Source organism: Aethalodelphis obliquidens, unplaced genomic scaffold (genome assembly GCF_003676395.1).
Source record: "Aethalodelphis obliquidens isolate GAN/ISIS:26980383/991018 unplaced genomic scaffold, ASM367639v1 scaffold89, whole genome shotgun sequence".
Taxonomy (NCBI): domain Eukaryota; kingdom Metazoa; phylum Chordata; class Mammalia; order Artiodactyla; family Delphinidae; genus Aethalodelphis; species Aethalodelphis obliquidens.
This window is the reverse complement of record NW_020838033.1, coordinates 4822344-4844821: the sequence shown is the minus strand read 5'-3', so window position 1 is coordinate 4844821 and position 22478 is coordinate 4822344. Positions and strand designations below refer to the sequence as shown.

The 22478-nt window shown below is 54.9% G+C and overlaps 1 protein-coding gene across 5 annotated transcripts in view; it reads left to right on the top strand.

Annotated features, from left to right (window-relative positions):
- The first annotated feature begins 1673 nt into the window (after positions 1-1673).
- TNS4 (tensin 4) overlaps positions 1674-22478 on the top strand; it is a 21471-nt gene continuing 666 nt past the window's right edge. The window contains exons 1-13 of one of the 5 annotated variants that reach the window (XM_027094634.1): positions 1674-1802; positions 5583-6111; positions 11927-12329; positions 13480-13901; positions 15376-15495; positions 15816-15941; positions 17034-17126; positions 17219-17296; positions 18661-18732; positions 19610-19778; positions 20572-20640; positions 20855-20881; positions 21349-22108. In XM_027094634.1, the coding sequence (XP_026950435.1) occupies positions 5673-6111; positions 11927-12329; positions 13480-13901; positions 15376-15495; positions 15816-15941; positions 17034-17126; positions 17219-17296; positions 18661-18732; positions 19610-19778; positions 20572-20640; positions 20855-20881; positions 21349-21490 (2160 nt within the window). In that variant the 5' untranslated portion in view covers positions 1674-1802; positions 5583-5672 and the 3' untranslated portion in view covers positions 21491-22108. Of the gene's footprint in view, positions 1803-4644; positions 5090-5582; positions 6112-11926; positions 12330-13479; positions 13902-15375; positions 15496-15815; positions 15942-17033; positions 17127-17218; positions 17297-17852; positions 18077-18660; positions 18733-19609; positions 19779-20571; positions 20641-20854; positions 20882-21348; positions 22109-22478 lie in introns of those variants that run through there. The other 4 variants (XR_003430349.1, XM_027094632.1, XM_027094633.1 and 1 more) reach the window with 4 other exon arrangements.

Genomic DNA, 22478 nt, shown 5'->3' with positions numbered 1-22478 from the left:
GTGACTGAGGCTGGAATCAGTGTTCCTGGGACTGGCTTAAGGTGAAGGAAGCAACCAAATGTGAACCGAAAGAGTCAAACCTGCCAAGAAAGACTGTAACCCTCAGGCACAGGGTGATAAGCCTGGGGCTCCCAGACCTGAAGAACTGCAAAAACTGGCCTCGGTGTCAGCCCCCAGGAAGGCAGCCAGGGCCACCACCGCTCCAATCCTGGCCTGACACTTTGACCCCCTGTAACCTGCCGCTTCCACCTGAGAATCTCAGCAGCTGGCTGCCCGTGAATAAGGCTGCTGTGGGCAGTGCACACTGTTTTGCAGCTGCATCCACCCCAAGGGAGGGGCACCATTTTCTTCATTCAAAGACACAACGGCTGGGCTTCCCTGGTGGCGCAGTGGTTGAGAGTCCGCCTGCCGATGCAGGGGACACGGGTTCGTGCCCCGGTCCGGGAGGATCCCACATGCCGCGGAGCGGCTGGGCCCGTGAGCCATGGCCGCTGAGCCTGCGCGTCCGGAGCCTGTGCTCCGCAACGGGAGAGGCCACAACAGTGAGAGGCCCGCGTACCGCAAAAAAAAAAAAAAAAAAAAGACACAACTGCTCACCAGGCTATGGGCCAGCTGGGCTGCGTGAACACCCAGAGACCCCTTTCAACGCCACCATCAAGAGGGATCACCTTTCACAACTTGGCACAGTTGTGCTCCCTCGCCTCCCATGATGCAAGCTCATCATGCCTCCATGAAGCCACAGAACATCAAACACTTTCAGGTCAGAAGCCCTTCCCCTGAGCATTATGGGGGCACTGGGCAGCCCACCCACCCCTGAGATTAGCCACTTCCGAGGTCACCATGAGTCCCTGGGCTGGAGACTTTGCTGGCTTCCTAGCTTCAGACCAACCTGCCCAGATGGGGCTCAGCTCTACCAGCAGCGGCCCTCCCCCACAATGGCTGGATGCCCCCTCACAATATGCTGGGACCCCTGGCACAGAACACAGAGGGATTGGAGCCAGGGAGAGGGAATGCCTGGACTTTTGGACTTCCTGCCATCACTCCCACATGGAACTTCCACAATACCGCGCAGAGGGATAGCCCATGAGTGAATGAATGAAGTCCAGCAAGGCTTTGAGCCCCTTCTCAAAGCCCTCTAGACACTCAGAGCCTCCTCCCCTTGAGTTAGAAGCCTATTCCCAGGCTAAGAAGAAAAGAAAATATCTGTGCCCCGCCTGAGTTCCAACGGGCCCCTACGCGGTGCCTGCCAGTGACCCAGCCCAGAGAGCACAGGAGGGGCCTTTGGGAAGGGTCTCCTGTCCCCTGGCATCCTGCTCCCCCAAGGCCAAGGCTTCACTCTCTGCTAGTCCTGCCAACCCCCGGTTCCTCCCCTGGCTGGCACTGGGGGAAGGAAATGCCTACAGTACACCTCGGTGGTAACAAGCCCTGTCCAAGCAGGGGTTCCCCTGAGCACGTGGTTCCCAGGGAGGGGATGGGCAGCAGGAAGCTTGGGACGCCCCCCCCACACACACACACACCTTGCCCCAGTGCCCACCAGGGCCAGGCCGCCCACCAGTGCTTCCCTTCCCCTGCCCATGCCAGCCCCACCTGAGCGGTCCAGACCTGCGGGTGGGGCCTGCCGCTGTCAGGCCACCAGTAGGACCTGAGAGGGAGGAGAAAGGGCGGGGCTGGCCGGCTGCTCTTAAGGCGGAGCTGGAGGTGAACTGCACCTCCCCCTACTCCTCACCTGGGCTCTGACAGCCTCTCTCTGTCCCAGAAGCCAGGAGTGAACACAGGAGTGTCTTGCCTGCCCGGGACACCAGGTAGGTGCCTTTATTCTTTAAGAAGAGAGAGAGGCTCAGCTTCTCCACGTCTCCTGGGGCTCGGAGTGAAGGTGGAGAGAAATGGCGGAGAGGCTGGGCATGAGCGGAAGATGGTCTCGGGACCACATACCCGAGTTCTGCACTTTGGGAGAACTTAATCTGTAGCCCTCAGTGTACAGATGAGAGAACCGTGGTCCAGGGAGGGGAAGAGGCTTGCCCGGGGGGGGGCCCCGAGGCTTGGGAAGGGAATGGACCCGGAATCCAGCCTCCTGCCTCCCAGCCCGGAGTCCCTGGGGGCTGGTCGTGAGCTGAGCCCCCGTGCTGGGCCCTTCAGAGAACACCAGGAATCCAGGGGGTGGCGGCATGGCCTGCACTGGTCCTGCGGGTCCCTGCCTGCTGTCCCAGGGTCTGCTTCAGTGGGTCTGGGTGGAGAGCATGGGACAATCAAAGTCACTCTTCGAGCAAGGGGGTGGAGTGGGGAATTGGGCTACTGGGGCAAGGAGCTTTGGGGGAGATGCAGCCTTCCTCCTCTGCCACCCTCCCTCCATTGACCTGGGCTTGTAGAAGGGAAAGAGTAAGTCAGGAGAAGAAGCTGGCAAAGAAATGGGTGAGGGGATTTGCCCAGGAATCAGGATCCCCCTGCCTCCAGAGCCCTTGGGAACAAAGAAAGAGATTCCGGTCCAGTGAGTGAGCGGGTCCTATAAAAAGGGGCCCTCCCTACCCACTACAGCCCGCCTACATACATACACACAGCACTGAGCCCAGGAACCTTCCCTTCACCTTTAGAGCAGGAAGGAAAGAGCTAGAGAAGTGTGCTGGTGGGAACAGGAGAGGGAAGATGTCCAGGAATAAAGGAGTGAGACCAGCCCTGGGAGGTCCAGTGGTGCTTCAGGGAGTGTTAGAAGAGTTTGAAGAAGATCCCAAGGGGCTGCCTGCCCTTTGCTCGATCCCAGGCCTGTCCCGCTGGGTTCCGGAACCCCAGAACAGGCAGAGAGAGGTGAAAGGGATCTTAAATCTATGAAGCAGTGGCGTAGAGTGTGGGACTCGGAGCCAAGACCACCTGGGTTCAAATCCCAGTTCCACTACTGGGTTCTGTGGGTTGTATGACCCCAGGCAAATCCCTTACCCTCTCCAGCCCCACAGGAAGAGTACCTTTTTCAAAGAACCATTGAGAAAATGAAATGAGTATGTTTTAAGTGTCTGTTATGATCACATTCCCATTATACAGTTGGGACAACTGAGGCCCAGAGAGGAACGGACACTTGCCCAACGTGGCACAAGATCACTTTCCAAATCAGTAGGCAGACATCCTGGGTCCGGGTCCTGGTTCTGGGGGAGGACCCAGGTCCCCAGTGTGCTCCCCAAGGACCGTAACCCCAGGCTCCTCTTTGAGGCCCAGCCAAAAACCCTGCAGGATGTGCTGAGATCCTGCCCTGACAAACCCAGGCCGCTTGGAGCCAAAGCTCCACGTCCTCAGCTGCCCCCAGAAAGGAGCTCGGAGGCCCGTTCCCTTCCACTGCCATTTTTAGACACGCTTCCCGAGCCTGGGATGCACCCGCCCCCTCCAGGACCTGGCCAAGGAGAAGTCTGGCAGCAGGGCTGGCAGGAGCCATGGGGGAGAAGAGGGTTCTGGCTTTTCTCATTAACTTACTGTGCGAACTTGGGGCAACTCACACCCCCTCTCTGGACCTCAGGTGTTCCTCGGCATTTGAACTCTGTGTGGTATAAGGAGCTAAGAGTCTAAAGTCCACAGCCTGCGTTTGAATCCCAGCTCTACCACTTTTCTGGATGTGTGGCCGATACAGATTTCTTAACCTCTCTGAATCTCAGTATCTTCATCTGTAAAATGGGCTGGTAATAGGGATGCAGTACTTCCTAGGGTTATGAGAGGATTAAAAAGAGTTACCATAGGGAAAATCAGTGCCTGGCACATGGTGAGTGCTCAAAAAAACCAGGAGCTATTATTATTTATTATTATGATGGTATTATATTCTATTGATATATAAGCCCTTATTTCCAAGTAATATTTAGAATTGTCCAACTGGTTTCACAAGCAACGCCTCGCTGGTTCCACACCACCCTCCAGGAGGGCACAAGGCAGGAATTCTTATTCCCATCTCACAAATGAGGAAACTGAGGGTCAGAGTTACACCTTAAGGAACTGGTTGAGCTGGGATTCGAATCCGAATCTTCAGACTCGAGAGTTCACATTCATTTCATTTGCCCCAGGCTGGTCGCAATGCCTTTTCCAACACTAGGGTCTGACTCTAAAGCAGGATGTGGTGGAGGCATCTTAGAAGAAGAGAGAAGAGGCGTTGGAGGGTACCTTGGTCGGGGTGGGGGTGGGGGGCAGTGAGGCTCAGAGCAGGCAGTGGTAACGCAACCAGCCTATCCCAGCTCCTTACAGGTTTCTCAGCAGCCTCTGTTCCAGAACCTCTTACTTCCTGTAAGAAACCACTAACATGTGGCGTTAAGGCTAGACAAGGGGAAGAACTTCCCACATAAGGGAAAGGAGGAAGTTGGGACATCTTTTTCCCAGATGAGCCCCCAGGGAGTGAATATCATCTGATGATGTCACTCTTCAGATCAAAACTGTTCTGTGGGAGCTTCCCTGGTGACACAGTGGTTGAGAGTCCACCTGCTGATGCAGGGGACGCGGGTTCGTGCCCCGGTCCAGGAAGATCCCACATGCCGCGGAGCAGCTGGGCCCGTGGGCCATGGCCGCTGAGCCTACGCATCCGGAGCCTGTGCTCCGCAATGGGAGAGGCCACAACAGTGAGAGGCCCGCATACCGCAAAAAAAAAAAAACTGTTCTGTGGCTCACCATTGCCCTTGGGGTTGAGTCAGCACTACTGAGCCCAGCCTGCAAGGCTCTGCAGGGTCTGGCCAGCCTGCCTTCCCCACCCCAACTTCCCCTCCATCCACCCTAGGTTCTCTCTGTTTCCCAGATGCTCAATATCTCCCCTGTCCATCAGGCCTCTGAATACACTTGCCTCCTCACCCCTACCTGGCTCGCCCAGCCAGCTCCTGCTTTTCCTTCTTGTCTCCCTTTATGTACCCCTTCCTCCAGGAAGTCCTCCCTGACCTCCCCAACTAGTGCCTACAGAGTCCCCTCTGCCTCCCCGCCTCCCCTCCTCCCCGATGGCACTGTTTATGATTGCTCACCTGCTTACCTGTCTGTTTCACCAGCTGGCCCACATGGAGTAGCAGCTAAGTGCAGGGGCCCTGACATCACGCAGTCTGGGGTCCAGTCCTGCTCTGACACCTGTTGGCCTGATGACCCTTGGGCAAGTTACTTACCTCTCTGTATCTCAGTTCTCCCATTATAAAATGGAATAATAATAGCATCTACTAACAGGGTTGTTATGAGGATTTTTAAAGGTTTTATGTGTAAATACTAGGGCATAGCTGCATAGTAATTACTCAGTAAATTTTAGCTAGTATGTATTTAATAAATAAGGCTGGGACATAGTAAGTAGCCAACAAACGTCTATTGAAGTTATTTTATTTAATCATCACTTGTATAATGTTTATTATGTGCTAGGCATATTCTAAACATATTACAAATATCAGCTCATTTTATAGATAAGGAAACCGAGGCACAGAGAAGTTAATTAACTTTCCCCACGTTGCACAGCTAGTAAGTGGTGGAGCCAGCCGTGCTTTTAAATGAGTGAATTTAAATGAGTGAATAAATATGCCTTTGTTTGGGGGGAAGGGAGCCTGGGGTTTCATCTACAGAATTTACTCAGTTCCCACCCTCACTCTCGCTTCTTTCAGGTCCCAAGAGCTCCTGATTGGCAAGTGACATCTGTGGGATGTGAGGCTGGTTGGAAGCCAGAGGTAAACTGCCAGGTCACTACCCCCACTATGTCACAGGTGATGTCCAGCCCCCTGCTGGCAGGAGGCCCCGCAGTCGGCTTGGCTTCCTGTGAGGAACCCAGGAGGGCCCTGCACCCAGCACCCAGCCCCGGCCTGCCGCCCCAGTGTCCTTACTACACCACAGAAGGCTGGGGAGCTCAGGCCCTGATGGCCCCCATGCCCTGCAAGGAGCCCCCCAGCAGGCTCCAGCAGGCCCCACAGGCTGGAGCCAAAGCCGGCTGCCTCCTGCAGTCCCCTGGGGAGCAGGCCTCGGGAGCCTTGGAGGACCTTGACTCCTACATTGACTTCTCGCTGGAGAGCCTCAACCAGATGATTCTGGAACTGGACCCCACCTTCCAGCTGCTCCCTCCAGGGCCTGGTGGCCCCTGGGCTGAGCCCACCCAGAGCACTACCTCGAGGAGAAAGAAAGAAGATCCTGAAGCTTTGGGTAAGGAACTGGGGCACAGTGCCAGGAGGAGGGCTTGGGGACCAGACCTCATGAGGAAGGAGTTTTCTATCAAATCAGAGGAGCAGGGGAGGAGTGCTGTGCAGCTCTAAACAAGTTACCTAACCTCCCTGTTTTCTCTGCTCTATAACAGAGATAAATATAAGTAGCCCTCACTGTCCAATTCTCTTTGGTTCTTGAGTTTGGAAAGTGATGGATACCTGTTTTATGTAATTTTTCAGAGAATTTAAATAAGCTAATATAGATAAGCATATTATACAATGCCATGTATATAAATAAGAACTTGATAAATGTGATGTCCCTGAATCTCACTGTTCTATGGTGTCTCTCTTAGGTCCTAGCCTGGGCACCCTGAAATTTTTATAGGAATGGTATTTTCACCTTACCCATAACAATAAATGTAAATAACTTCGTGTATAGGTAATAGTAAATATAGTAAATAATTGGGATGTGATGAATTTTTGAGTGTTTATTACTTTTGTTTTTAATATGTTATTTCATTGTAAGTTTGTGTAGTTTAATCTTTAGTAATGGTTTAGCCACTACTAAAGATTAAACTACACAAACTTACAATGTTTATGTAATTTAGCTGGAAAAAATCTTGAAAATTTGACAATCAGCTTTCATGAGCTGGTTCAAGCCAACTCCAGTATACCACCACGTCCACGCATATCCAGAAATCTCTGCATCTGCCTTCAGTTTCCCAAAGAGTTTCAAGTACACTTTGAGGATGAGGGTCACGGAGCAGCAGCCCCATTAGACAGGCTGGAAGACTGAGGCCTCCAGGGGTTTAATCAGCACGGGTTAGAGGGTGTGGTGAGGATTAGAGATGGGATCCAGGAGAATTTCTACTTATTGAGCATTTATCATTCTATCCAGGCACTGTGCTGAGCACTTAATAATTGAACCTTTGATCTTCCCAGTCCACCTCCATGAGACGAATATTTTATCCCCATTTTACAAACAAAAAGACTGAGGTTGATGGACTTGTGGAAGGAGCCAGTCTAGCCTAATCACTGGAATCAGGCAAACCTTACACAAGCTGTTTACTTCACTTCTTTGCGTCTCAGATTCTTCATCTGTAAAATAGAGATGAGTTTGCACCTCAAAGGGTATTGCAGGGATTGAAAAAATAACATTTCATGGGTGTTTATCACAAATCCTGGGACACCATAGGTCATGATAAATGGTGGCTGTTTGCAGTCAACATTGGGGTTGCGACTAAGACCAGCCCCAGGACAGGTTCAGGCTCTGGGGTGGAGGTCAGCCCGGCACACAGGTCCCTCTGGCAGCCAGGCTCCTGGTCTCCAGCCAGCCTTCTGCTCCTCCCATGGAGCACTGCCTGACAAGCCTAGTAGAAGAACCACCTCCAACCCTCAAGAGTCTTCCTGCTTCTTAAGGCCAGTCGTGGGCATGTCTCTGCAAGAAAGGTGACTTGGGCCTAATTATCGCTGGCAGGAGCCAGCCTAGGACTTTAATGCTCATGCCCCAGGGTAGGGCTTCCATACACTCAAGGCCAGCTGGGGCAAGACCAACCTCTGTGGGGCGTGCACTTGTACGGGGTAAGGGTGTTGATAACAGAGTCCTTCCTCCGAGGGACCGATGGGCAGTTGTCTGCGTTCTCAGATGCCCTGGGCACAACCTGCCATCTTGAGGATGTGTCCACCAGACTCTGGGCGGCAGGGGGTGCCAGAGAGCAGCAGTGGTCAGAGGGGCCTGATGAAGCCACCTAGCTCTGCCCTCGCTCCTTCTGATGGAATTTTTAAAAATCCTCTCCTCCAACCTCTGCCTGGACACCTGTGATGCCTGGGAGCTCACTATGTCCTCAGACAACCAGCAGGTCAGCTCCCCGTTAGAAAGTTCTCTTCCATCACTAAGAAGAGCGAGAGCCTGCAGGTCACTGGTGGCTGCACCTTGCTCCCCAAACCCTCCCCTCAACCACTGCTACTGGTGACAAAGCTCTCCCAGCCCACGGCACCACAGTGAGTTTTCATCCAGCCAAACGCATCCAGTGTGTAGAACTCCTCTGTTTGCACTCTCATCCATCCTACTTTCGGGGTGTTGAGTGGAAGACGTTCTGTAATTGTGATGCTAGCAGACGTTCACTGCTTCTCTTTGTCCTAACTTGGCAAAAGCAAAAATTAAACATCGGCAATCTTGTGTCGATCCCTCCCCTAAAAATGTCCAGATAGATTTTTGTAACACATAATTCCACCCTGTGAAGGAAATACTGGAAACCTCATTTACAGATAAGAAGACTGAGGCTCAAGGAGAGGAAGCGATGGCCACAGTCACACAGCTAGTGAGTGGTAGGTCAGCTCAAAGCCCAGCCCTCTGAGCTCCAGAGTCCACGTTCTTACCTTTCTCTCTTCCTTGGAGCTAGTTTCCTGCCCTCCAGGGCTTCAGTGAGGCTCCACCGCCCTAGTGCTCTCAAACCTTCATCGAGCTCCCTGCCTCTGCCTCTTGCTTACCTTCCTTCAGATTTACCCTGGGGGGGAGGGGGAGGGGGTACCAGTCCCACAGGGAACATGGCTTCTGGAAGCAAATACCATATCCCTTCCTTTATTCTCCGCCACCCCTCCCTATCTTTGGAACAGGCCCCCGCGTTTTATGTTCCAGAATTTCTGCCAGGCAAGGCGGTTTGCCAATCCCAAGTGAAGGGTGTTTAACAACCGTCTCTCCAACCCTCCACCCACCTGGCCTGGTGCCAGGCGCCTGCATCCACCCAGCACTGCTCAGACTTGCCCCACGGGCCTGTAAACAGCCGGCTGCTCCCAGGTGATAGGGTGGCGGCCCTCCACCTGCCCAGCCACATCCACCCCGGGGCAGCAGCGGGAGTGACTCACAGCTCTAGGACACCGCCCTCCCTTCCGGCCCGCCTCCACTTGCCTGGCCCCCAAGCAAGGCCTTTCTTTGGTAGGTGTTCGGATGACCCTGTGAGTAGGACCCAGAGCTTCACCAGGCCGAGAGACGCCCCCCCCTCCAAAGCAGTCAGGCACCTTCTCACGGTCAAGGTCTTGGAGAAGGGTCCTGAGGAGTCCCTCCCCGTGGAAGAGCCCACCCCGCCCCCAAACAGAGAACAGGAGCAGGGCTCAGTTTCTTCAACCCTTCTGAGCCTTGCTTTCTCGTCTGTTACATGGAATTAAGAATGTTTCCTACTTCGATCGAGTCATGAGTATTAAAAGAACTAACACGGGTAACGTGTCTGTAGCAGCGCTGGTGCACGGCACTCAGTAAATACCAGCCTTTATTAAAAACGGTGCAATAGGGCTTCCCTGGTGGCGCGGTGGTTGAGGGTCCGCCTGCCGATGCAGGGGACACGGGTTCGTGCCCCGGTCCGGGAAGATCCCACATGCCGCGGAGCGGCTGGGCCCGTGAGCCATGGCCGCTGAGCCTGCGCGTCCGGAGCCTGTGCTCCGCAACGGGAGAGGCCACGGCAGTGGGAGGCCCGCGTACCGCAAAAAAAACCCCAAAAAACAAAAAAAAAAACGGTGCAATAAATGTGAGCTCCACCGCCACGTTTCTCCAAGCCTCCGTTTCCTCCTCTGTAAAAGCAATGCCTGCTGGCACTGGGCATAAAGGCGCTTGTGAGGCTTGAGAGGATTATGGGTATAAACACCATAAAATCCTATTAAAAAAAAAAAAGTGCTTGCCAACCTCGCAGAAGAATCCACCCCATTCCAAGACTTCTTCTCTTTCAGAGCCCACAATACATTGTGCCAGATATTCTACTCTTGCCCTCAGCAGTGAGACCCCCACCTTAGCCAGAGAGTATTAGCCATCTGGCCAATACTGCCCCCCAGAAGCAGGCAGGCAGGAGATGCTCCTTGAAGCCCACCATGGACCATGCTCCAGGCTCCATTCATCGTGTATTTCATCCTCACCGCAACCTTGGAAGGGTGGTTTTAGATCCCCACTTTACAGATGAGGAAACTGAGGCTCAGAGCAGTTAGGAAAATTACCTGATGCTTCTTGGCAGGAAAGTGGCGAAGCCAAGACTCACACCCAGGTTTGTCGACAAAGCCAGGCCTGTTCCTCCACCTGCTGGGACAGCATGCCAGCGCCCCTCATCTGATGCAATCCTCCACCCCCACCTGGCCCACGCAGGCTCAGACAGAAGCAGTAGCCCTGAGCAGGGCCAGAAGGTCCTCTCCAGGAGCGGGCTGGGGCAGGCAGGGACTCCACAGTCACGCTGGGTGGGGGGATGGTGCGTGTGCCAAAGCCCAAGGGGGTGGGAGGCTGGCAGATAGGAGCCGAGGGTGCAATTTCCCACCGACTCTGCCCCAGATTCCATTTGGGGAAGCCAGAGGCAGGACTCACAGCCCTCCAGAGGGAGAAGCTGGGTAACCCCCATCTTCCACCACCTTTCCTAGAACAGCACCGAGGACAGCTCCCCTCCCCCAAGTCAGGAGGAGAGGTGCCCATCCTCACCATGGGAGAACCACAGGGTACCCCACTCTAGGAAGAAACAAGGTCTCAGAACAAGAGTCCTAGATGCCCCCACTGGTGAATGGAAAGAGCATCAGAGTGAGTCAGCAGCCTGGGGTGCTAAGAGGCCCACAGCTCAGTAAGGCGGCATGCCCTGCCCCCAGAGAGTTCTCGCTCTAAAGCTGACCCTAAAGTGAACTCCTCAACCTCCAAGGTGCAGCCAGATCGCCAGGAATCTCGCTAAAATGCAGATTCTGATTCAGCAGCCCTGGGGTGAAGCCAGAGATTCTGCACAACTTCCCAGCTCCCGGGTGGAGTGGTGCTGCTGGGCTGGGGACCACAGCGGTGTGGCCCAATGCACACTGGAATCAGCTGAGGAGCTAAGCCACCCTGAGGCCTGGGACCACCCCCAGAGGTTCTGGTCTAATTGGCACCGGACGGAGCCTGGGCTTTAGGACCTTTATAAGCTCATCGGGTGATTCTAGCATGCAACCAAGCTTGAGAACCCCTGCCTGCATTGCAGGCACAGACATAGAAATAGCCTTCACAGGCCTGAGTGATAGAGGCATCCGAAGATGTGACTGGTGCAGTCATTTCAGCCTGGGGAATGGAACCCACATGAACGAGAGGATCTCCCAGTTTTAAAGGACTTACTATGTGCCAGATGCAGTGCCCTGCTGCCTACATTCATCTCAGTCCATCCTTACTGTAACACTAAGAGGCTGCGTACAGCTGCCCCATTCTACGGGCGTGGAGACTGAGGCTCTAGGTGGTGAAGTCATTTGGCCAAGCTCTCTCAGAGAGTAAGTGGCAGAGCCAGATCTGAAACCCAGGTCTGTCTACCTCCAGGACCCGCGTTCATGGCACTGCCTCTCCCCACCCAAGGGAAGATGTCACAGAGAGGGTGACTTTGAAACTGGGCCCTGAATGTGGAGGTGAATGAAGGTGGAGCTGAATGCTGATCCCGATTCCAACAAACTTCTCTCTGGGCTTCAACTTCCTCATCTGTATAAGAAAGGGGAGGGGCTTCCCTGGCAGTCCAGTAGTTAAAACTCCGTGCTTCCACTACAGGGGGCACGGGTTCTATCCCTGGTCGGGGAACTAAGATCCCACATGCCGCACAGCTTGGCCAAAAATTTAAAAAAAAAAAAAAATATATATATATATATATATATATATATACACACACACACGTATCTATATGTGTGTATATATGTGTGTGTGTGTGTGTGTGTGTGTGTGTGTGTGTGTATATGTGTGTATGTATAAAGAAAGGGGAGACCAGATGGTCTTGAGGACACTTCCAGCATCCTTGTTCTGCGAGTCCAGTCTCCCTGGTTTCACCAATGCTCTGTTTCTCTCCCCAAAGATATAAAGTACATCGAGGTGACCTCGACCAGATCAAGGTGCCACGACAGCCCCCAGAGCTGCTCCAGCCCATCTGTCACCCCACCCTTGGACTCCCCTGGCTGTGGCGGCCTTCTCCTTTCCAGAGACATCCCCCGAGAGACTCGGAGCAACAGTGAGAGCCTCATCTTCTCCGGGAGCCAGGGCAGGGGGCACCAGCGCCCCTCTCCCCCTGCGGGGGCGCCCTCCTCTCATCCCCCACCTTCTCCCAGCATCTCCATCCCTGGAATGGGAAACAAGGCCTCAGGCCGCCATGGCTTGGGCTCCCCACTGGTGGCTTCCCCAGCCTTGGAGAAGGGGCTGGGGAGCAGGGTCTCCATGCTGTCAGCCAGCCCAGCATCTGATGTCAGTTACATGTTTGGAAGGTAGGTCACTCCCACTGCAGCTTCTGACGTTGCCTCCACAACTCACACACACACACACACACACACACACACACACACACAGAGACGCATCCTAAAATCACAGAGAGACACCCTACTCTTTCTGAGCAAAATCTGGGCATGTACCAAAAATAAAAGTGAATGTTCTCTTTTATGCCATCACAGCCATTTGGTTCTCAAGCTTTCCTCAAGCATTTAGAATATGATTCAATATACAAAAATCTTGACTTCTACCTACCTCTCGGGAAAAGGACCACACTGCATTAATGAGGCTCACCTGTATCCTTTCCAGCCTTCCTACAGCCCATCTGTAGGAAGGATTTTTTTTTCTTTTAATTTAAAAAACCCCAAACACAGGATGTAAACAGAATCAGGGGGTCTGGAATGAACCATCCAGGAAAGAAAAACCTCCTTCGTCTTTGTTCCTGGCAAAATCTAGCAGGAAGGAGACAAAACGGCCTGGGCATTATTTACAATCGCCCCAGCCCAATTCTCCGCAGGCCTCAGAGCAGAGCCACACGCATACCCTTCCTGCCCAGGAAGAGCAAACCCCAGGACCTCTGTCCCCCATACCAACTCCAGAGCCACTGTGCCAAGGCAGTCCCTGGCAAGGAGACTGGGATTCCACAGCCATGCCCGCTGGCACAGGCCTCTGAGCTCAGGGATAAGCCTGGCTGGATGCAGAGCTGGCCTCCTTCTCTTCCTCCAGCTGGGGAATTCCGTCTGCATGGGCCATGGACATGGTCCAGCTCCGGTCCAGCCTGTGTGCAGGACTCTTGGGAGCGCTGGGGGGCTGGTGTGACAACTCAGTTGGACCTGCCTAGCTGGGAAGGCAGAGGGAATAGAGTCCAGCCTAAGCCCATGTGACCTGCGGGGGGCCAACCCACTGGCTACTTTAATTGACCACAGACCCTGCAATGCAGGTACACTCCTGTATCCTTCGGCATCCCTTGGGGATCAAGTGGGCATACCCTTTGCTCAGGGCTATGGGGTAGGGGGGTTGGAGTATGCACTACTCTGACCAAAGCCATGGGTACCTAGATCACTAAATTCCAGAGTCTAGCTCTGGCCCCTAAGTGTCCACCCCCACCCGCTAAAACTCTGCCTGTCTGGTGCTCTCCCCATGCCACAGCCAGTCCCTCCTCCGCTCCAGCATCTCCAGCCATCAGTCATCTTCGAAATCCTTGGAAAGCCCCACCAGCTCTTCCTCCAGCCTCCACAGCCTTGGCCCAGGGTCCTTGTATACGAGAGCCAGTGACTTCCAGGTCCCCAGCCACCCCACCCCGAGCACTGGCCAGCCCAGAGCAACCCATTCCTCACCACTGGCCGAGGAACATGCCAGCAGCTGTCCCCCATCCATCACCAACTCCATGGTGGACATACCCATCGTGCTGATCAACGGCTGCCCAGAACCAGGATCTCCCCCATCCCAGAGGACCCCAGGACACCAGGACTTTGTCTGCCCTGGGGCTACTTCTTCCAGCAACCCCTGTCCAGCCACCAGGAGCCACAGCCAGACCCTGCCAGATGCCCCTCTCACCACATCCCCAGAGGGTAAGTTGTAAACCGATCAGTACCTCACACTTTATGAGGTTTGGCTAATGGGGAATAGACAAAGCACCAATGCATTTGCTTCTGCAACAGCAGGTCAACCAACACACTGATTAAGTATCTACTGTGTGCCTAGCACTGTGCCACAGAGTAGAGACACAGTCTAGAAAGAGAGAAAAAAAACAAAGGATCACTGTAGAGTGGGATAAACACAGAGGTAAAGAGATGTTCTAAGTCTTATGGGGCTACAGAGGAAGGAGTGAGACTTTTCATCTGGGAACTGAAAAGGCTGGAAAGTGGATCAGAAGTCGATGGCCAGAGCAGGAGAGGAAGGGCAGTCCCAGCAGAGGGAACATCCAGGCCATGGTCACGAAGGTATGGAAGCACGTGGCATGTTTAGGAAATGACTGGAATGTTGGGTGCGGGATGAGGTCATCGGGAGTAACTTGGGCCCAGATTGGGAAAGATCTTGAACGCCAAGCAAGAGTGCACTTTACCCTTTAGGCAATAGGGGACCATCGGAGACTCTCAAGCAGGAGAGCGATGGGGTCAGAGACACACGTTCAATCGATCACTCTGGCAGCTGCGTAGCAGATGGATTGCAGGGCCTGGCTTGGCAGGGAGAGCAGTTTTTCTTTGGTTCTGTTTGGGTTTTCATCACAAAGTGGTCCAGGGCAGGGCAGAGGGTGGAGGAGAGAAGACAGAGCCAGGAGACCCTCAGGATATGGAAGCAGCAGGCTCGATGACTAACCCAAGAGAGGGAGAGGGAGTCAGTCCTAACTCTGACATTGGTGGATGACGTTCACAGCCAGGGGGTGGGCAGGGTAACGGAGACAATGCATTCCAGTTCAGACAGCTAAAAACCACAAAACAGCAAACACCCTCCTTCCCGTAGTCCGTGACTACAGGCGTCCAAAAAGAACAAAAGGCCCAAAGCAGTAAACACAGAGGCTAAGCTCAGCACCCCCAGGGTGTTTCTCTCCCAGGAGCAGAGCCCACGGCTCCCTCACGGCTGAGCCACGAGGCTCCCGGGCCTCCCAGTCCTCCCTGGGCCACAGACGTCAAGGTACTCCTGGGGGATGTGAAATGTTCACTGTACCCCGCTGCTCGCTCCCACCCAGGAAGCCGCGTCAGCGCAAGCCAGAGAAAATTAGGTGACGAGTATGCCTTTGCAGCTGCTCTGATCTGTTCCTAGGACAAATCGTTTGCAGATTTCAGTACATTTTTTATAATGAGTTACTCTCAGCTGGCCACGACACACCTTTTCAAGATGCCGAAACTGAGAACCACTGCTCTCTGCCTTAGGGACCCAGGAAAATGGGCATTTAACATCTCAAAGAGCACATTTACTTAGCCTAAAGGGATTTTGCCCCTTTAGGCATCTGGAGATCCCACGGAGTAGGGGTAGGGGAGGGTGGGTTGAATGGCACTGCTGGGTGGAGGAGGGGGTCGGGTCTCTCAGCTCCCCTCTCTCCAGTCTACAGGGTCCCCCTCCTCTGTCTGTCTCCAGGTCCTGCCAGGGACATGCAGCCCACCATGAAGTTTGTGATGGACACGTCTAAATACTGGTTTAAGAGAAGCATCACCCGAGAGCAAGGTAAAAGGGAAGCCCTGTGTTAGGGGATGAGTGACCCAGGAATCAGGTCCTGGCACCCCACATGGGGCAGATGGGGCCCTGGGTCCATGTAGAGGAGGGAACGGCAAATGGCAGGTCCAGGGAAGGGGGGTGTCCCGTGAACCCCATGACCTGAGGAGATAATGACTGCAGCAGGAATGGTGGAGGTTAGACAATAGAAAGGACTTCCTGGGAACCAAAGGTGATTCTGTACCATCTGCTCTACGGAGACCCAATGGGGCTGAGGCGCAGAGGGTGTTCGGGTTCGGTGGGGACTGTCTCTGACCCAAGGATTGTTTCAGCCATCGAGCTGCTGAGGAAGGAAGAGCCGGGGGCTTTCATCGTGAGGGACAGTTCTTCATACCGAGGCTCCTTCGGTCTTGCCCTGAAGGTGCAGGAGGCCCCTGCACCTGCCCAGAACCGAACAGGTAGGCACCTGTCTCTGTCCTCACTCAAGACCTCTAGGAGGCAACAGGGTGTGGTGGGTTCCAGTCCCGGCTCTGCCCCTGGCTTGTGGGGTGACCTTGGGCCAGTCCCATAATGACTCCTGGGAGGAGGGCCTACCTCAGCCCCCTCCCCGCTGCTCCTCAGCACTGAGGCTCCCCGAGTCCCCAGATTCCCTGCTCTACCCTCGTGGTGGGAAGAGGAGGATGGTCCCAGCCCCCCTCCAGGCTGCTCTCTTCTAGGTGCCCACCTCTGTCCAGATCGGATTTCTTGTGAGGGAACCTAATGTAGTAATAACATGTGTGCTAGCTTAACCCCGCATACAACACACATCGATGGGGCATCCACCCTGCCCCAGGCACTGTGCAAGGCACCAGGGAGACCTCACTGGGGAGAGAGAGAGAAACAGATCATTACATTACAAGGTACCTGGGTCACAGCCCCTCACCTAAGGCCCAGGACTGTAGCTCTCACACAACAAATGGGTGAGGTAACAGACACTCCCAGAGGGAGTTAATGGCCCCCCAGAGCAAGGAAGTGATAGATAGAGCGAGAGGATTAAAAACCCCGTATCCACATTCTCTACACCACGCCTCTCTGTTTAAATAAGAAAGTGACCTCTGGGCAGTGTTAGTTATCAAGGAAGCCTTGCCAATGAGCCCAAAGAAAGCAGGAAGCTGCAGGCTGGTGAGGAGGCAGGGGCGTGGTCCCCCCTCCCAGGGCCAGCCTGGCGCCAGCAGGGACCATCTGGTGCAGAATAATAGCACCTGGGAGGGGGTGGGTAGGGAGAGAGGGAAACCAGGCCGGAGAGCTCTGATTTGATCTAAACAGCGCCGGCAGCCATCCCTGATGGCTGTTGAAACCGAAAGAAAGGTCTCCTGAAAAAAGAATTACTGGACACAGAAGCCTTTGAGCAAAGGTGTGGGCACCGCCTTCGTGGGAGGCCTTGAGGATAGGATTCCTACCCGCTGTCCCACCCAGAGGCAGAGGGATGGACAAGTTAACCTCCGGATGGGCCCCGAGGAGGCGGGTCAGGAAATGAGTCGCACTCCCATCCACATGCTTTCTCTGTCCAGGAGAGGATAGCAGCGACCTCATCCGCCACTTCCTCCTCGAGTCTTCTGCCAAAGGGGTGCATCTCAAAGGAGCCGATGAAGAGCCCTACTTCGGTGAGCTGAGCATCTGTAGCCCCCAGGCCCCTGGGGTGTGGGCGGCTGGCCTGGGGAAGGCCTCCTTATGCTGGGCTCCTGTTTCGTTGCAGGGAGCCTCTCTGCCTTCGTGTGCCAGCATTCCATCATGGCCCTGGCCCTGCCCTGCAAGCTCGTCATCCCGAAGAAAGGTGGGCTGGGTCCCCAGACCTGTTTGTTCTCAATAGAAAGGTTCCCGTGGGTCACTTCTCACCTTATTTAGGGATCACTTTAGTGGCATAGTTAAAAGTGCACACTCTGGGGGAATTCCCTGGCGGTCCAGTGGTTAGGACTCGGCACCTTCACTGCCGAGGGCTTGGGTTCAATCCCTGGTCGGGGAACGAAGACCCTGCAAGCTGGCCCACGCAACCAAAAAAAGAGAAAAGAAACAAAGTGCGTGCTCTGGAGTCTGTCCACGTCCCACTTCCTGGCTGTGAGAATTTGAGAAGGTCAACCTCTCTGAGCCTCCATTTCCTCATCTATGAAAGGAGCACAGTCACCATCACACCTCCTTCCAGGATTGGTGTGGGGGTGCAGCGAGAGAGCTCAGGCAAGGCTCCTGGCACAGTGCCTGGCGCAGAGCAGATCTTAAGAAATAGTAGCTCCTTCCTCAAGAGGATGAAAGGAGCATAAATCTGCCCGTTCAGTGAGGTTTGGTTTTTCCTTCTGGGTCCAGCGCTTACTGGGCACCCTCTCCTTCATTCACAGCTCACTCCAACCCTGTGAAGTAGGCAGTGCTGTTATCCCCATTTCACTGCTAAGAAAAGGAAGGTTCGAATTTGAACCGAAGTCTCTCTTGCTGTCTTGTTCCAAAGTGTTCAGGGAACTAACAGAGAGCAAAGGACACGGCTGTATCATGAAAATCAAGGAGGAGAATTATGAGAACAAATAAGTGATCAATGGGTGAAATTTGGGAAAGAAAGAAATAGAGAGAGAGAGAGAGAGGGAGGGAGGGAGGGACGGAGGGAGGGAAGGAGGGAAGGGAGGAAAGGAAGGTTCAAGGCATTAAGTAACTTGCCCAAAGGCACAGAGTCAGACCTCCACCCAGATCAGGAAGCCCCATCCGAAGCTTACAGCCCAACGCACCCCCAGACGTGCCCACACCTCAGGGTGTGCAGGAGAGCCACTAGGGGGGTTCTGGGAGAGGAGTCAGGGCCAGGGGAGCCCCTGGTGTGGTGATGGCGAGAGCCCCCCTGCTTTCTGCATTTGGCCTGGGTTTCCAGTGGGGTCCCAAAGAATGAGGAAGTCGGGGGCCTCTGAGGTCAGGTCGCTGCCGCAGTCCAGGGGCTGGAGGAGGGAGGGATCAAAAGGCTCGCCAGTGAGGCTTTTGGGGAGCCCGAGGCGGCTCTTTGCCTCATTACAGGAATCACACCTGGTTTCTCGGCCAAGTCACTTCCCGAAGGTGTGGGCAGAGGTGGAAGAGGTTCAAAGGGCTGCAGGAGGCCTGTTCCTAGGAGGGGGGGTCCACTGACTGCACCCCCGCCCCCTGGGGGCCTGTTCCATTGCTTTGGCTCAGAATTGGGAGGTGGAGACGGGGCCTCAGACCTCTCTGCAGACGGCCGGGCCTCCTGCCTGAAGAAATCTGCGGGTGAGTGGTATGGGGCAGGGGGAGGCTCCAGGCTTGGCTCTGCCCACCCCCCGCAGGGCACCTCCCAGCCCTGTGCACACTCGCACACGCAGGTCCACACGTGTTTCCCATTGCAGCTTTATTTCTTGTCTTTAACAAGGTGCCACATTCCTCCCCCTCCCTGTGAGCCAGGAGATGAGAGGCTGCAGGCAGTGGGCCAGGAGGAAGAGGGGCAGGAGAGGAGGGGCACAGTGAGGCTTACACCTCCTCCTGCACACACGGGTTGAGGGGGGCACACAGATGTGCTGGGGTCTCGCTGGGTCTGAAGGACCTGCCCTGGGGGTGGGATCCTCTGTGGAGTGTCAGGTCCGGGTCCTGGGGTCTTCTACAGGGGAAGGGTCGTTCCTCCTCGCGCCCAAGGGCCAGGCACGGGTCAGCACTTGTCTGAGTGACAGCTTCTACTCTGTGCCCTGAGCACGATGGCCCCCTCCCCATTCCTGTCTCCTCTTCCTTCTCTCAGCAAGGAACCAGGGCCCCAGGGGGAGGGTGGGGAGGGATGGAGGCAGCATCAGCCATGGGACGGAGGAAGGCTTGCCTGGACGCCCCTACGTACAGGGCAACATCCCCTCCCTTGCCCCCTGCTGGAGGGCCAGGGGCCAGAGCAATGCAAGCAACAGATGACCCCAAAGTCCCCTGGGGTTGGTCCCAAATTTCAGTGGCCCATACACTCCCTGCCCACCTGTCCGGTGGCTCAAAGAGGAGCCCTGCTAGATTTCCAAAAAAGGAAGGTACTCCTATCCCCTGGCTCTGGGCAGAGGGCCAACCAGGGCCTGGGTGACCTCCACCCCCCAGTGGATTCTAGCAGGGCTCCAATGCAGTATCTGCACCCCTCCCCCAGGTTGCCATGCCCTGTACCTGAGCTCCGTGAGCGTGGAGACCCTGAGTGGAGCCCTGGCTGTGCAAAAGGCCATCTCAACCACATTGGAGAGGGATGTCCTCCCCACACCCACCGTGGTCCACTTCAAAGCCACCGAGCAGGGCATCACCCTGACTGACATCCAGAGGAAGTAAGGGGCTTCCCTTGCCCTGGGGCTGAGGGCTGGGCAGGGTAAGCTGGAGGGAATGGCTGAGACTGCTGTGGAGGAGTAATGGAGATGGAGTTCAGGCTCCTGGACCCAGCAGGGTCAGTGACGTGCTGAGTGACTCCAGGCAAGTTCTCTGCCTTCTCTGAGCCTGAGTCCAATGACCTCCTGCCAAAGTCCCGCTTCGTCATGACCGATGGATTTGGAATTAACCAAGTCATTGGGCACTGATTCAATCTGTAGCCACTGATGGAACTTCTCCTGTAGGCCAGACTCTGGCTGACCCATGAGATCACTCCTTCCCAGGCTCAGGGATTCAGTCTAGCATGATCCTGGTCCTGGGCTGGAGGCATAAGAGATGACCAGATGCTGGGAATTCCCTGGTGGTCCAGTGGTTGGGACTCCGCACTTACACTGCCGAGGGCCCCGGTTCCATCCCTGGTGGGGGAACTAAGATCCCACAAGCTATGCAGCACAGCCAAAAAAAAAAAAAAGAGAGATGACCAGATGTAATTCCTATCTTCTTTAAATGACATGACAGGCAGTGGGGGTGGAGCAGGTGGTAGAAAACCCCAACATATAGGACAGAAGGGAGACGCACTTCATGAAAGGAGAGAAGTGCAAACGCATGCCCAGCCATGGGAAAGGTCACGGCAGCCTGTCAGGGGTCGTCAAACTGAGAGCTTCTTGGAAGACAGGGAGCTGGAGACGGTGGAGGTGAGGCAGGACACTGGGATGGGCTCTCACCAGCTCCCCTTCCCTCCCGGTCTCTTCCCAGGGTGTTTTTCCGGCGCCATTACCCCTTCGCCACCCTCCGCTTCTGTGGCATGGACCCCAAGCAACGGAAGTAAGTTCAAATCTAGCCACACTAAGAAGACCCTGGGATTCGGATCCCAGACAGAGCCTGTGAACCTCAAGGGGTCAGGAGCAACAGAATGAGGGGGAGGGGGACATGGTGGGAGCGGGGACAAAACTGGCCATTATCTCCCGAAGCTCAGCCAGACTCCTGTGAAATGGAGCAAAGAATCGGTACTCAGAACTGTCGTGTTCCTTTCCCACAGGTGGCAGAAATACTGCAAGCCCTCCCGGTAAGGCCTTCCTGTCCACTCAGTCGCCATGAGAGGTCTCCCTCGGGGAGGCCTGGACCCAACATGGGGAGGGAGTGAGGGAAAGAAGGAGGCCCCGCCCTGATCTTAAAAGCCCATGGGTTTGATGGCGGATGGCACAGGCCCCGGCCCTCAGGGAGCCACCAGTTTGATGTCTTATGTGGGAGGCGCAGGCTTTAGTCTGTAAGGATGCCTCAGGCTGATGGCCAAGACACACCTTCGCCCTCAGGAAGCTTCGACTCTGATGGGGAATACACAGGTCGTGTCCTCAGGCGCCCCCATTCCAAAGGAGGGAAACCCAGATCTTAAACTCAGGGATCTCTCGGTCTGACAGGGGAGGTTCCTGTCCTAATGAGGTGCTGGGCTGGGGAAGGGCGGGGAGGAGAGCTGCTCCCAGCCTGGTACCTCCCTGGGTCCCACCCCTCACTCAGGCTCTCCTCTCCCATCAGGATCTTTGGGTTTGTGGCCAAGAGCCAGACCGAGTCACAGGAGAATGTGTGCCACCTCTTTGCGGAGTATGACACTGTCCAGCCAGCATCGCAGGTCATCAGCCTGGTGGGTGCTCTGCTGCAGGACCCAGAAAGGATGTAGGGGAGGGAGCTTCCTGTGTGTCTTCCTAGGCACCCCAGTGGGCTTGCTCAGGATGCCCCCTCCAGCCTGAGCAAGAGGCCTCTTACCACCCCGATGGACCAATCCCCTGGACTGGAGGAGAACGGTTGAAACCCTTGAACTCAGTATGACCTTCAGCGGTGACCTTCATCCAGACCCCCCCCAACCCGGGCCTCAGTTTCTTTAACCTTAAAGGAGGCCCACAGCAGGATCAGCTGTTCTTCTCAGACGTCTGTGGGCATCTTAACAAGCTCCCTGTGATTCTGAAGCACACCCACATCTGAGGACCCCCACACGAAAATAACCTCTGAAGACCCCTGACTCCATCCTCCTGGACACTCCGGACACAGTAGCCTGAGCTAGAGACCCGTGACCCCTGCTTCAGGCCAAATGCAGGTACGGGGTCGGGACTCCTGGGCCCTGGTCCAAGGCTGGCCTGAGAGCAGATGGGTTGCCAGCACTGAGGACCAAAGGAGGGATGGACTGACTCTCTTTCCCTCCATATCTGTTCCTTTCCCCATTTCCCTGACAGCATATTGAGCTGCTATTCCCAGGGCAAAGCTAGATCCGCCTGCCCTGGATTCTTCAGCCAACATGGCCCTTGTTGCTAGGCAGGTTAACAAGTGTAAACTTGCCCCCGTGGTCAGAGATGACCCCGCTGTCCTCACGATCTTGATGTCTAATCCCTTCCATTGTCCTCACGATCTTGATGTCTAATGCCTTCCATTGCAAATGAGCATCAGCTCCATCTTTTCTTTCAGTTTCTCATAAGCGACTGTCCCACAACTGCCCTGGTGTTACTTGTGTCACTCACACCTGGGGGTGGCGGCAGCAAGACCTCTGCTCACTCAAGCAGACACAGGAGCTGGCTCTCTCTGGTTCTGCCTCAGCCCCAGTCTTGCTGAGTCCTCTGTGCTCCAACAACACACACACACACACACACACACACACACACACACACACACACACA